The sequence below is a fragment of the Ahaetulla prasina genome, chromosome 2, assembly GCF_028640845.1.
Source record: "Ahaetulla prasina isolate Xishuangbanna chromosome 2, ASM2864084v1, whole genome shotgun sequence".
Lineage (NCBI taxonomy): Eukaryota > Metazoa > Chordata > Lepidosauria > Squamata > Colubridae > Ahaetulla > Ahaetulla prasina.
In genome coordinates this window covers 176,856,230-176,871,208 of record NC_080540.1, presented here as the reverse complement: position 1 = coordinate 176,871,208, position 14,979 = coordinate 176,856,230, and the positions used below count along the sequence as shown (strand labels likewise).

General features: G+C 41.0%; 1 protein-coding gene across 4 annotated transcripts in view; it reads left to right on the top strand.

Moving 5' to 3' along the window:
* L1CAM (L1 cell adhesion molecule) overlaps positions 1-14,979 on the top strand; it is a 112,408-nt gene that overhangs the window by 33,730 nt on the left and 63,699 nt on the right. For 3 of the 4 annotated variants that reach the window (XM_058166761.1, XM_058166759.1, XM_058166763.1), the window contains exons 2-6: positions 1,300-1,487; positions 10,858-10,872; positions 11,122-11,227; positions 13,128-13,324; positions 14,360-14,482. In XM_058166761.1, the coding sequence (XP_058022744.1) occupies positions 1,397-1,487; positions 10,858-10,872; positions 11,122-11,227; positions 13,128-13,324; positions 14,360-14,482 (532 nt within the window). In that variant the 5' untranslated portion in view covers positions 1,300-1,396. The remainder of the gene's footprint in view (positions 1-1,299; positions 1,488-10,857; positions 10,873-11,121; positions 11,228-13,127; positions 13,325-14,359; positions 14,483-14,979) is intronic. The other variant, XM_058166762.1, reaches the window with a different exon arrangement.

Below are 14,979 nucleotides of genomic sequence, written 5' to 3'. Positions count from 1 at the left end.
AGGATAACTATGAAGGAGCAGCCATACGGCCGCCCTGCCCTCTTCAACCTTACCAAGAGAAAAATCAAATCAAACATAGGAGAAGCAGTGAAAAGTTACTTTCGGATCATATAGCCTTACTTAGGCATTTCTTTTCATTTGATGCCTCCTCTTTTCCTACCATGTCCCCATGCTTTGCAGGCATATGCCTGCAACAGGGATTTCATTGTGTTTCATATTCCTCCCTCCCTTCATTTAATGTACGGAATCTGGAGGGTAACATTTGGAGGAAGATTGATTAAACTCACAATACACTGTATAGTACCTATATAATGGGCTGCACCTGGCTAGACGGATGACAGGGTGTTCAAACAATGATGCAGCTTCAAAACTGTGACTGGGATTTTTCTGGCACCCCCATGCATTGACATAAACCCTTTCATCTATTGATTACCTTGCTTGTTCTATTTTGTATTTTAAAAAAAATCTTCCTGGTCATCAGAAATATCTGCTGGGGCAGGCTAACGTATTATGAATATATGCTGACAATAAGAGCTGATAAAATGGAACTTTATTGAAATCTACTGGGTTTGATGTTTGTCTTCTGCATATCCATTTTATCTCTCCATCTTTATGTATATCCAGGGTGTTCAAAAACTAATTTAATCGTCCCCCCCTCTCTTTTATCCTTCATTTTATTACTCTGTTTATCTGCCTCTCTCCTCTCTCCCATTCTCCTTACTCTGCTATTTCCATCCATCAACCCTCGGTTCTTTTCCATTAGTCCTTGCACAAGCTCCTTTCTTTTTCTTTTTTCCCTTCAACACCCACCCTCATAAAACCTTCTCCAGATTCCCACCCCCTCCACTCTGCCTCCTTATGATCCATTCTCTCTCCCTGAACAAAAGAAGCTCTCCCCCTTTTCCTTCCATACTGAAAAGACATTCCAGGGCAAATTCTCCGAATTGGGGTATACTCTGCCTTTATTCTAGTTTGAGGATATCCTAATTTCTGTTTCTCTTTGTAACCCCCTCCCCCCTCCCTTATTTTAATAGTCATTGTGAAAAGAAGGGTGCTTCACTAATTGCTTATCCACTTCACACAGCATGCTCTTCCAACAAGTTGGACTGAGGAATGATACAAACAAATAAACACAGAGCTTCACTGCTTTTTTCCTTTCCTCCGATCCATTTTGCAGTCTGCACTACAGTCCTTGGGGAAAGGACATTTTACTGGGAGGGGGAAGGAAACCAATTTACACTCTCTCTCTCTTTTTTTTTTTTTTGCTAATGCATGCTCTTTCTCTTGTTCTTTCTTCAGCCACAAGTCACATTAGGGCTTGTATGCAGCTGTCTCCTTCTTGGCTATATTGCTACCCAGGTGAAGAAAGGAGGCCTGGCCTGTGTTGCCAGAGAAGATGGCCTCAACACCAGCCTGTCTGCTGTTGCTGTGTTCACTGGTTCTGATTTTCTGTGACCCAGCAGAATCCATCAAGTTTCCTGAAGGCTGTGAGTAACAATGATCTTCTGCTGCATGTGTTTTAAAATGGGAAGGGGGGAAGCTCTCCTTGAACATAAGCATTCACATGCGGGAGGGTCTGTGAGGCGTTCTGACTGTCTTTCATTAGTTCTGGATCAGTTTTGGAGTCACGAAACAGCACAGAAACATTCTGGAGGTATGTGATTTGGAGGTGTATGAGTGTTTCATTTTCAATGTTTTATTAGAGCCGCAGAGAATTGTGTTTAAGGACCTTTCTCTGTTTTCTTGACCGAATTAATATTCTGCTGCTTTCGAGAGCTCAAGGTGACAGACACAGAAAAGAATCTCACCAATTTTATTCTCAAACAACTCTGTGAGATAGGTTGGACAGAGAGAGAGAGAGAGAGAGAGAGAGAGAGAGAGAGAGAGAGAGAGAGAGAGAGAGAGAGAGAGAGATGCTCAAAGCCACCCAAGCAGATCCATAGACCACTCCCTAACCACTATAGTACACTGTCTTTCCTATTATTTATGTTATTAACTTTTCTAATAATGTTCCACATCTCGGTCTAAGCAGTTTCATCAGAAATTTAGGGGAGGACCCCTTGGGGTAACAACTCATACTGCCACCCTAACAGGGCAGCCATCCCCAAATAAGGGAGGTATAGAGGTAGCTCTCAAGTTACAACATTAATTTAACAATCATTTTGAAGTTAGAGCGACACTGAAATATTGACTTAACGACTGGTCCACACATTTGAGACAATTGCAGCATAATTCACATAATTCACATAATTGAAAAAGTTCACATAATTCACATAATGAACACATAATGTGCAAAGTACACATAATGAACAAAGTTCACATAATTGAAATTTGGGCATTTGGCAACTGGCATGTATTAACCATGGTTGCAGCATCCCAGGGTCACATGATTGCCATTTGCGACCTTCCCAGCTTCTTCTAGCCAGCAAAATCTATGGGGGAAGCCAGATTTGCTTAACACCTGCAATAATTTGCTTAAAAACCATGACCAACAGGTTGTAATATTGGGTGTGACTCGCTTAACGAATTCCTTGTTAATAACAAAAATTCTGGACCTAACTGTAGTCATAAGTTGAAGACTTACGACTGTATTGATGTTGATCAATACAAATGGATGGTTTTGCATGTTTTATGACCAGAGAAGAAAGATAAATGGGGAAACAGGAATCACTAAGTCCAACACTGAAGATAATCTTTTGCACCCACCTGCTACATCTCAGCTTTATGACATTAGTTCTACACACCATGCCATCATTTGGTGAACTTCTTACTAGCCGGGAACATTTTTTCTACATTCTTTGATACCTGCTGTGTGCAAACAATTTCATATTTCTGACATTTCACAACACTTAGATAGATTGGTCATAATACCATTTAAACGGAGACAGACAGTTCTAATAGACAATGAATATGAGCCATCTACAGGGTTAATAGTGGAAGTTACCTTTTTATCTTCTAGATATATAAATTCAACACATTATTTATTTTGGCTAACCATTGTTGTGCAAGAAAAGAATATGTACTGACTAGACATAGTTTACACCAGTACTGTTTACTCTACTCCACAATTTCCTGTCCTTGAAAACTATTTTGGCTTATACCTTATTCATTCACTGATTCATGCAGTTTTTTAAAATTCTTATCCCTCTCTTTTTGATAATCTTATCAACTCCTATATCTTTCTCTCTATATACATCTATAACTTTCTATCTCAGCACATCTGCTCTTGTATTTGTTTCACAATCCACACTTCATTCTGTCTATGATTAAAACCCCTAAGTGTGCTTGTCAGTTGCTGGAGACCTTTTTTTAATATTTCAGTCCACGTTCATTCAGGACCACTTTTCCTTCACCCTATATAATTAGGCAACACATGTTATATGGAATAAGTTTTATATAATATGAATTACATTCTAGATTGAAATCCAGATGCCTATTTACCAGTTCAAATTGCAATGGGAGTTGCGGCACAATATTCCAGTACTGTAAAGGTAAAGATAAAGGTTCCCCTCACACATATGTGCTAGTTGTTCCAGACTCTGGGGGGCGTGCTCATCTCCGTTTCAAAGCCAAAGAGCCAGCACTATCCGAAGACGTCTCCGTGGTCATGTGGCTGGCATGACTCAACGCCAAAGGCGCACGGAACGCTGTTACCTGCCCACCAAAGGTGGTCCCTATTTTTCTACTTGCATTTTTTACATGCTTTTGAACGGTTAGGTTGGCAGAAGCTGGGACAAGTAACGGGAGCTCACCCCATTACGCGGCACTAGGGATTTGAACCGCTGAACTGCCGACCTTTCGATCGACAAGCTCAGCATCCTAGCCACTGAGCCACCGCGTCCCTCCAGTACTGTAGTTTATGCTTATTATAATTTGCCAAATGTAGGAGGAGTCACAAATCTTACCTTATTGTCTTTTGCATACTGATTTCAGTGATAGTTTTGAATCTTCTTGTTTGTTCTACCGCAACAAGCTTTTTAAAAAAAACACAGACCAGTTTTCAGTACCAAGGACAGCACACAGAAACCAGGAAGCAGGTATTGTCTTTTAACACTAGGGAGAGCATTCAAGGTTAGCCTCTGCTGCTCCCATGAACATCATCTCTTCACAAGGTTTTATCTTGTGGTGTACAGCTAATAAGCATGAATTCTTCTGTCCTGTCCAATTAGTGAAAGTGTACTTTAGAGCAGAGGAGAACAATGGGGGAAAAAAGAACTGCGATGTGTTTTAATTTTATTTTTTTTATGTCTAAATCCATGGAACAAAACTGATCCTTCCTGTTTTGGCAACTTCTCTTTTTAGGCATAATTCATACTCTTAGATGTGATAGCAGGAGATTACAGTACTTGCATAAAAGTTGGATTTGTATTTAATGCAAAAGAGACATGGGTAAAAGGAGGATTTTTATCTGTATTCCATTGGAATCTGACCATCTGGAGGTTGTGAAAATCTGAAAAGAAACGTATGCGTGTCTAAATAAAAATTATGCTAAGAAGCTGGTGCATTATTTTGTAGTAAATCAGCTTCATGAGAATGATAATGGTTGTATCGAAGAAATCTTTAAAAAATCAGGTGGGCCAAAGAGTCTGAGAGGAGCCAAATGGCAGGTCCACAAGCATTGTATTGCATACTCTTGATTTAAACCAAACTCCTACAATGGTTTCATGGAAGAAATAGGATGTTTTTGAACAGAATATGAAGGACCAAGGTGAAGCTAGTCTGATGGATCTTTTGTGTCAGGGAGCTCTGAGCTGAAGATATGAATTCTGAAAAGCATTTTCCTTGACGGTGTTAGCCTATTTTTTTTTAAAGCTTAGTTACTTGGCATAAGGCTTTTAGAAATGGACTTCAGCATATGAGAAAATTTATATGTCGAAGTCAGGCTTTATGCATTGTGGTGACAAAATTTTGATGACATCCATCACTGTTATGTAAATGTTTTGTGACAAGCCCTAATGGCTGCATTTTTTGAGATATTAATTGTTACTGACATTGTCCAAGAATCAAATTGGGAGGGGGCACTGTCTAATCCAGAATTATTAATGGAAACCACAATAATATGATGGCTAAATTATGATATTTATAAAAAATAAACAGATCCTAAAATAAGAAATAGATATTCTGGTCCATTCTGGATTTTAAATTGCTGTTATATCTCAGTAAATAATAAACTGCAAGACTGGGAGACTGAGACATATTTTAATTCACCCATCATAGCTCTCTTCCCACAAAAAACACTGCAACACACCTTTCTTCTCCTATTTTTCCCAGAATAGCAGCCCTGTGAGCTGGTTTGGGCTAAGAGAAAGTGACTGGCTCTAAGTCACCCAGCTGGCTTTCATGGCTAAGGTGGACTGAACTCACAGTCTCGTGCTTTCTAGCCTGGTTCCTTAATCACTAGACCAAACTGTTTCTCTTTTTGCATGAAATCATCAAACAAAGGCTGGATATTGATACACACACACACACACACACACACACACACACACACACACACACACACACCATAATTGTGCTGGTGCCGATATATAGGTATCTTCCATAAACCCTAGCCATTGCAGCCACCCAGAAGGTACCAATTTTGGAGAAAACTGTACTGATACTTCAGATCCTAAAATGTTCAAGTGCTGGATTCAGAGGAAAACAAAGCATTGCAAAATATGATGCTTTTGGACGAAAGAGAAATTTGCCAAATTGACATTAATTTCCATAATATTTAAGTATAATTTCAGAATTACGTATAATCCTGTGGTTATATCAGTTGCTTTAAACTGATGGCTAGCTGAGAAGGGAAAGACAGCAGTTTTTCACTTTAGCCCATAAAATGAATTGTTTGTGGGTCTCTTAAGTATTGTTATCAATGACAGACACACACAGTTTAGAATAGGCAGACTCTAACTCAGTTCATATGCAACATAATGCTATTTATTAGAAGTACTGTAGTAGTATATTGTAGTATATAGTGAGATGTATGACTCACTATAAATTATAGTGTAATAACTTTATATTTTTTTTACATTTTATAAATTGTATGCAAATTAGTTCCCCCCCACAATGAACAGATTTCTAATTTTAGCTATTGATTCTTACTAATATTTATTGATTTGATTTCCAAAAAGACTGGTGAATATCTATTAATATACTGTAATTTTGAGGTCCATTCTCCAGACTATTTAGAAATCAAATCAAAATCACTTCTATTTCTAAATAATGATTGATTCCCTAATAAATTCAAGAACTTTCTTCCATTTCCCATTTTTATTTTTTTGAAGAGCTACGAGTCTTGCTTTGGGCTTCAATAGGCCTTTGGAATCATGTTATGATTTGCAAATCTTAATTTGCAGCAGTGATAACAGTGGATATGAACTCTTTCTCCGATTAGCTCGTAGAAATTCACCTTTCTATTTTGGTTCTTTATAATTATCCCATTCCACTACTACCCCGCCCTTACTTTGTGTTTGTGTGTCTTGCTCTTCTCCTCTCCCCTTCTGTCTGGATGAGTAGGCAAGGAGTTCCCTGGAGACCCTTTCCCTCCGCTAATTGGATCGGAGCTTTTTTCCAACCTGTCGCTGACTCAACCAAACACAACACTTCCTATAAGAATCAATTCAGCTTGTTAAATTAAGAGGGTTGAGGAGGCTAGCTGGATGTTTGGCCTTCTCCATGACACATTTGATCTGTAAGGAAGTGAAAAGACAGTGGCATAGGAAATCTCTTTCTACACATAGCCTACCCACAATAAGACCCTCAGGTTATAAGCTATTCCCTGTGAGGGCATTGTGATCTGCAAACATTCATAAGCAATAGTGTTTATTTCCCTGCTGTGAAAACTTCACCTGCTATTTTCAAGCATTGTCACTGAGGCTAAGGATACCATTTCAGCACTATTTTCTCCCCAGTCCACTGGCAGTCCTGCACAGTACACAATCAGTTAGCCACCTGCAACTCTGATGACCCTATTCGTTGTTCCTAGAAATGTCAGGCAACTTTTCTTATAAGGAATTGAATGAAAATGCAGCACTTAATGTAAAGTGCACTGTCTCATTGTGCTGATTGACCAGTGAAATAAAGAAGAGGATAGATTGTGGTTTTATAACAATGCACACATGCTTTGCATACAAAATATCCTGTATTCAGATCTTGGCATCACCTAGATATGTCCTAATATCCGGAAGAGTTATTGATAGCTAATGTAGATAATACTGAGTTGAATTAATCCACTGATTTAATTAAAAGTATTTGTAGGATAATCGTCCCATTATTTATTATGGTAATCTGGTGTGTGTGTGTGTGTGTGTGTGTGTGTGTGTGTGTGTGTGTGTGTGTGTGTGTGTAAAAATAATAAATGTGAATAATGATTCAAGTATAAAATATTTTGAACCTGAAGTGGGCTAACTGAACACTGCCTAGACACTGTTCCAACCTCACTAGGAGCTGTATCAGTTTGAAGTGGGCATTCCAAATATAAAATGGACCCAGCTATTTTGGGAAATTATCGTCCAGTCTCCAACCTTCGCTTTCTGGCGAAGGTTGTAGAGAGTGTGGTTGCATGGCAGCTCCCCCGGTACCTGGATGAAGCTGTCTATCTAGACCCGTTCCAGTCCGGCTTCCGGTCCGGTCACAGTACGGAGACAGCTTTGGTCACGTTGGTGGATGACCTCTGGAGGGCCAGGGATAGGGGTTGTTCCTCTGCCCTGGTCCTATTAGATCTCTCAGCGGCTTTCGATACCATCGACCATGGTATCTTGCTGCACCGGTTGGAGGGGTTGGGAGTGGGAGGCACCGTTTATCGGTGGTTCTCCTCCTATCTCTCCGACCGGTCGCAGACGGTGTTGACAGGGGGGCAGAAGTCGACCGCGAGGCGCCTTACTTGTGGGGTGCCACAGGGGTCGATTCTCTCGCCCCTCCTGTTCAACATCTACATGAAGCCGCTGGGTGAGGTCATCAGTGGTTTCGGGGTGAGTTATCATCTGTACGCTGATGACACTCAGCTGTACTTTTCCACCCCAGACCACCCCAACGAAGCTGTTGAAGTGCTGTCCCGGTGTCTGGAGGCCGTACGGGTCTGGATGGGGAGAAACAGACTCAAGCTCAATCCCGCCAAGACGGAGTGGCTGTGGATGCCGGCACCCCGGTACAGTCAGCTGCAGCCGCAGCTGGCTGTGGGGGGCGAGTTATTGGCCCCAACGGAGAGGGTGCGCAATTTGGGTGTCCTCTTGGATGGGCGGCTGTCGTTTGACGATCACTTGGCAGCCGTCTCCAAGAGGGCCTTCCACCAAGTACGCTTGGTGCACCAGTTGTGCCCCTTCCTTGACCGGGATGCCTTATGCACGGTCACTCATGCCCTTGTCACTTCCCGCTTGGACTATTGCAATGCTCTCTACATGGGGCTGCCCTTGAAGTGCACCCGGAGGCTGCAGTTAGTCCAGAATGCAGCTGCGCAGGTAATAGTGGGAGCAACTCGTTGCTCCCATGTAACACCAATCCTGCGCAGTTTGCACTGGCTTCCTGTGGTCTTTCGGGTGCGCTTCAAGATTTTGGTTACCACCTTTAAAGCGCTCCATGGCTTAGGACCCGGGTACTTACGGGACCGCCTGCTGTTACCTTATGCCTCCCACCGACCCGTACGCTCACACAGAGAGGGCCTTCTCCGGGTGCCGTCCGCCAAGCAATGTCGGTTGGCGGCCCCCAGGGGAAGGGCCTTCTCTGTGGGAGCTCCTACGCTTTGGAACGAACTTCCCCCTGGTTTACGTCAAGTGCCTGATCTTCGGACCTTTCGCCGTGAGCTGAAAACGCACCTATTTATTCAAGCGGGACTGGACTGAAATTTTACTGGGGTTATTTATATTTTAAGATTTAAATTTGTTTTAAAATTTGGGCCACATTATAATATGTTTTTTAACTTTCTCTTAATGTTTATATATTGAATTTTACTTGGCTGTACACCGCCTTGAGTCCTTCGGGAGAAGGGCGGTATAAAAATCGAAATAAATAAATAAATAAATAAAATAAATAAAATGTGTTTGCTCTAAACTTAGGAAACTTGCGGTAGTACTTCCTATGGGGATGGAACAGCCTGTTTTGAACATCCCTTACATATAAATATAGATTTGTGGAGCTGAATATGATTATAAAAGAGAGTCGCCTGCATGTCTTCTCTAAATGTCCATGCATGCATCCATTCCACCTAACAACATGCCCATATATTATATCTCTATTATTATTGTATTTTCAATTTGCATTTTTTTGTTCTGTGCTATAGTATAACACTGGAAAGCTTCAAAACTGTATCATATGTTATAAAACATACACTGTCACCTACAGGTAGTCCTCGACTCACAACAGTTCATTTAGCGACCGTTCAAAGTTACAACAGCCCTGAAAAAAAGTGACTTATGACCATTTACAACCTTTGCAGCCTCCCCAGGGTCATGTGATCAAAATTCAGACACTTGGCAACTGATTCATATTAATGACGGGTGCAGTGTCCCAGGGTCATGTGATCACCTTTCGTGATCTTCTGACAAGCAAAGTCAATGGGGGAGCCAGATTCACTTAATAACCGGGTTGCTAATTTAACAATTGCAGTGACAACTGTGGCAAGACATGTCTTAAATTGGGGTAAAACTCAATTAACAAATGTATCACTTAACAACAGAAATTTTTGGCTCAGTTTTGGTCGTAAATTGAGAACTACCTATATTTGCCTGCACTCTCTGCATTAAGGTGAACTCTAGAAAGCAACTGACAATTCAGAGAGCAAAGGAAGCTCTGAATTGAACTGGCTATTAAAGAAAAATATGTCCCTTTTCATTTCACAATGTTGAAAAAAAAATCCCTATTCCAATTGTTTGAATCTTCAGGTAATTTTTGATGGGAACACAGGTTTGCTTAGCTTAGTAACTTTTCTCTCAGAAGTACCGAATGCCACATCAAGAGGTACAGCTTTTTCAAGCAATGAGAAGTCTGAGGTAATCTCCACAGGTCACCATTTGCCAACTTGATCTCCCCTTCCAGATGTGCCAGGCTTCATTACTAACTATCTGACCCATCGTAATCAAATGAGAGTTATTGAAGTTCAAATGTCTGGAGAGTATCAGGTTGGGAAATCTCTTGTGAGGGATAGTTTTCCTTAGAATTGCGACTATGATGTTTTCCTTTTTTTAAAAAAAACCTGACAAATCTGTATTAAGAGAAGAGAGGAGATGGGAGAAGCACATAGGCATTAAAGTCTAGTTTTCCCCCATCTCAAATTTGCTGCTTTCAAAATCTCTTACTAATGAGAAAAGGAAAAGGAAACAAACAAAATTAACCTTCCTGTCAACAAAAACAAAAACACAGATTAGTTTCACCCTGGGAGTTGGACATGGCACAACCAATCATTTCTTGCTTGCCATCAGCATCTAGATTACACAAATGGTAGAGAAAGTGATTTTTTCACTTTCAATGAACATTCCAGACTCTGTACTTTATCAGATGACTTTCCTGCAACTGCCCTGCTTTCAAATGCAGATTTTTTAACTCATTCTGCTCTTCTGTAGAAGTACTGTTTTCACACTGCCTGGTTTTGAGTTCTCTAATGGTGCAGAGGAACACAACTGTCTCATTCACTGAATATGGCATGCTGACATCCACTTGTACCTGACCACCTCGTGTATGGGTTGTGTCTTGCACCCTTGTGCTTCCTACTTAAAAGTGTGCTCATTTGGCTGATCATGTTGTGGTTATGCATTTTTCTTCTTTTCGGTCTTGCTCTCACAAACTGCATGTTTATAGTTTTCTTGAGGCACAGGAATGGTGGAATGATCACTAATAAGCACTTCTCTTTTTTCTTTTGTTGTTTTCTTGCTGACGCAGTTGACCGGACAAACTGTGAGTCTTCCACAAAAATGGGTGATGGTGATGATGATGGTGATTGGGCTGGGATGAGAGAGAAGAAGCCAAACAGTGATTGCTTTGCTGATATGAATAGCACATTGCTATATTTTTATACTCTGTCTGCAGTGTGAAGCTATCACATTATTCTTGGGTAGGGTGAGGTCTACAAAGTATGGGACCAGTGGTCCCTTATGTGTTGGATTTTTGGATTGCTCATTTTCCATCCACTTTTCTGTTTCTTAGTACAACAACCTCCTGAATTCACAACACAACCAGACAAGGAGATTGTTTTATATCCCACTGATGAGATTATCCTGAAATGGGAGGCTACTGGAAATCCCGCGGTGACGTGAGTGTGGACAAGCTTCAATATTGTTCCCCTTATCCCAGTTCCAGTCCAAATGGAAAACATTTAGTAGGAATGTCCTCCTTAGGATCCTAAGATAGTTCTGTCCATATCTTGGAGAGCTAAAGACCAAATCATATCTTTCCTTGCTTTTAATTGTTGAAAAATAGACAAATTTCTGCATTCTGGAAGGGCAAGGAAGAATTGGTGTGAGGAAATAGATTTAACTATTTTTTTCTTTAGCAATTTCTCTGGCTCTCTGATTTCTCTGGTTAAAATTGCTCTTTTTCCCAAGGCAGGTGTTTGAGTGTAATATCAGCAGCTTTATTCTGGATGGCGGGGGGAGTTGGTTTGGGGCCACAGTTTGAATAAAAACAGTTAACTACCATTCCCTACTGCTGTGGCCATAATTTAATTTAACATCGCCTTCCCTCCTCTCCCCCCTTCAACCACGAAGAAAAAGGCATCAGAAGATCTAATCGTTTATCTTTCAAGTCAATATTGTTTGGCCTGGAGACACTTTTTAAATTATTATTATTAACTGAGGCCCTCAGCATGCTGATACTGGGAAATGCTATTGTTAGAGAGACACTCTCAACTTGGTGTTTGATGATGCTAGGAAAGGTGGAAGAAAAGAGAAGAGGATGACCAGCAGCAAGGTGGATGACCTCAGCTACAGTGGCAATGACTGCACTGTTGGATGACCTGAAGAACCAAGTTAGGGACAGACTGTCTTTGGGGGACAAAATCTTTGTCGTCACTAAGAGTCAGCACTGACTTGATGGCACATAATCAATCAATCAATTGAGGTAGTTTGCCTGAGAGAGACTGATTGACCTAAAATTCTCCAGTGACTTTCTGTGACTGAGATGGACTAGGTAATAGCAGTTTCTTTATAATTTTCTCCAAGTGTAAGAGTATGTGAATGTTTAGTGTCAACCTCACTCATTCAGCTCCTATATTGGGCTAAGAAAACTGACTTCCTTGGAAAGACGTTATAGAGATAATATATATAGAAAGAATACTGAGAACAAAAAAAAAAGATATCTAATTACCTGGTACACTTTTTTTGTACCTTCAACTCAATATTGAGTCCTCACAACTGCCTATAATAGGCCCGGAAGTTTTCTTGTCAAGGTTTTCTTCAGGAGTGGTTTGCCCTTGCCCCCCCTTTCAAGGGCTGAGAGAAAGTGAATGGCCTGAGGTCACCCAGCTGACCTAAGGCATGACTAGAACTCATGGTCTCATGGTCTCATGGTTTCTAGCCTGCTGCCTTAACCACTAGGACAAACTGGATTTTAAAAGATACTATGCATTAATAATAATGCAAGACATGGTAATTCTGCTAGGAGCAAATCTATATGAATTCCATTTTTTCCAGCTATAACCTTCCTCTGTTTCAAGTCTAAGTCCTAATTTTGATTCAGAACAAAGCAATCTAAAAATAGTATTTATCTCCTATATATACAGCCCTGAGACGGCTGATTTTAGAAATGGATTTCCAGTATTGATACTGGACTTTTCACAGTGCACAGTGCTCCTGAATTCTGCTCTGTTCTTAATATCTCCATTATTCCCTCCTATGCTGGTAATGTCCCTGACCTTACTTGGACCTCTGCTCCTCTTCTAATTGATTTCTCTCTCCTTACCCCAGTTCTTGTGTGTATCAGAGGAATGATTGTTTGCCTGCTTTTAAATCCCCCAACCATACATTTCCGCCCCCACCTCTCCAGTCGCACCCACCTTAATCAGTGCAGACCAAAAATCAGGTTATTTATAGATATAGACCAACCTGCCAGTCAAACATTATTTAAAAAATAGCATAGGAACTCAGTAGGAAGATTGCTTTCCCCTTTTCCTTCTCCTTCCCTTTTCCCTTTGTCATGTGTTTTCCTTTTGGCAGGTACCGCTGGACCAAGGATGGGGAACAGTTTGACCCAGAACAGGTGCGAGGGGTAAAACAGTTGGAAAATTCAGGGACTCTGATCATCCATGCAAACAATGGGAATGTGCCAACTAGGTTCAATGGACTGTATCGGTGTTATGCCAGCAACATATTGGGCACAACCGTGAGTTCTGAGAGCCGCATCATTGTTGAGAGTAAGTACCTCTCTGCCTCCCCCAAGGTGTCCTTCTTACTTCCCCCTCCCTCTTTTATAAGTGTGCCCACCAATTCTCTGCCTTCCTCCAGCTCTGCATCACTTGCACACACCCATATACACACACATTCACACACAAATGTTTCTTATTCTGGCTTTGCAGATGAAGGTTATTTTAGCACCCAAATGATGCAGCTTAAGGCGTCCATACACAAATATACCCCCCCCTTCCAATTTTTTGAGAAATAAATTTCTCCCTCCCTCTTACGATAAATGTCTATGCCTGGGTCTTTTTCCCTTTTACCTGCCTGGACTCCCCGGAGTGCAGCCGGTTGCTCTTGTTCCCATGGATACAGTTGTCATGGTAGCATCATGTCATGTGATGTAATTGCCAGCCCCTCCTTCTCCTGCCTCCTTTCTCTCCTGCTCAGCCTTGCTTTCTGCACGTCTGTCAAGGAGGAAGGAAAGATTTAAAAGCTGGAGGGCTACAGGAAAGGAGACACCCATTGATATAAAAAAGGATGTATTTTTCAGCACTAGTAGTGATGATTTAAGAACATCCTCTCTTTGTTCCAAAATTGCACTGATCCTTTATTCTTCAGCTTGGCTGAAGTTCTCAAAATAAATCTGCCTGCTATTAATAATAAAAAAGCTATTGTTGTTGCTGTTGAGGATGTCTTATTAATAAAGATTTCAGAAATCAAGCATGAGTCAAGAAGTCCTTGGTTCAAAGTCGCATCTCAACAAAAGTGTACAAATGACTACTAGTTCTCTGAAACAGCAGGTGGATCGGTAAACTGCCTCAGCTTTAATTGGCTGAGTATGGCAAAGCATCTCCACTCACTGAGTAATGATCAAAAATCTGTTAAAATACATTTTTCCCCGAGGCACAGTGAATAACTGGATATATTAAAAACATAGCCCAGAGGACTATGCAGCCAATTCCTCTCTATGTACAGTAGTCTTTTTTTCCCTCCGTGATAATTCCCACCCCACATTCACTAATTGCTTCGATTCCTGCTTCGTTGCCTTCCAGATGCCCCACAGTGGCCAAAGGAGGAGGTGGCACCCATCACAGCAGAAGAAGGGACCCACACAGTCTTACCGTGTAACCCACCCACCAGTGCTGATCCACCTAAAATCTATTGGCTCAACAGCAGTGAGTATTAGAAACTGTGAATTTGATTGTGACAGATCACCACACATGGACTGATTACTTTTCTCAAAGAACTAGAAGAGCTGGCAGTAAGCCACGTGCTTTGGACGAACGGCAAGAGGTTCCCAGCAAAAGAGAAGGAATCTGGAAGTATTTGATGGATAGGGATGGTAAATGGGTAGGTAAAGATGGAAGAATGGCAATATTGGCACACGTGTTTGGCAAATGCATGGTCCCAGGTAATTCTTCGATCATGTCATTCAAGAAAGATGTTGCACTCTTATAGATAATCCGATTAAAGATTAAATCTGATTAAAGATAATCTGATTAAATATACAGAATCAGATAAATGCACTATGTATGGTGTTTTGCTTTGAACTAGCTGCTGGATCATTTCAGAATGTATTACATGCCAACCTGTGTAATAATCCCAGAACATATGGGAAAGCAAGAGAGAGGAAAGGCTTTCTATAAACTTTTAGGAGACATGTTCTTTTTGG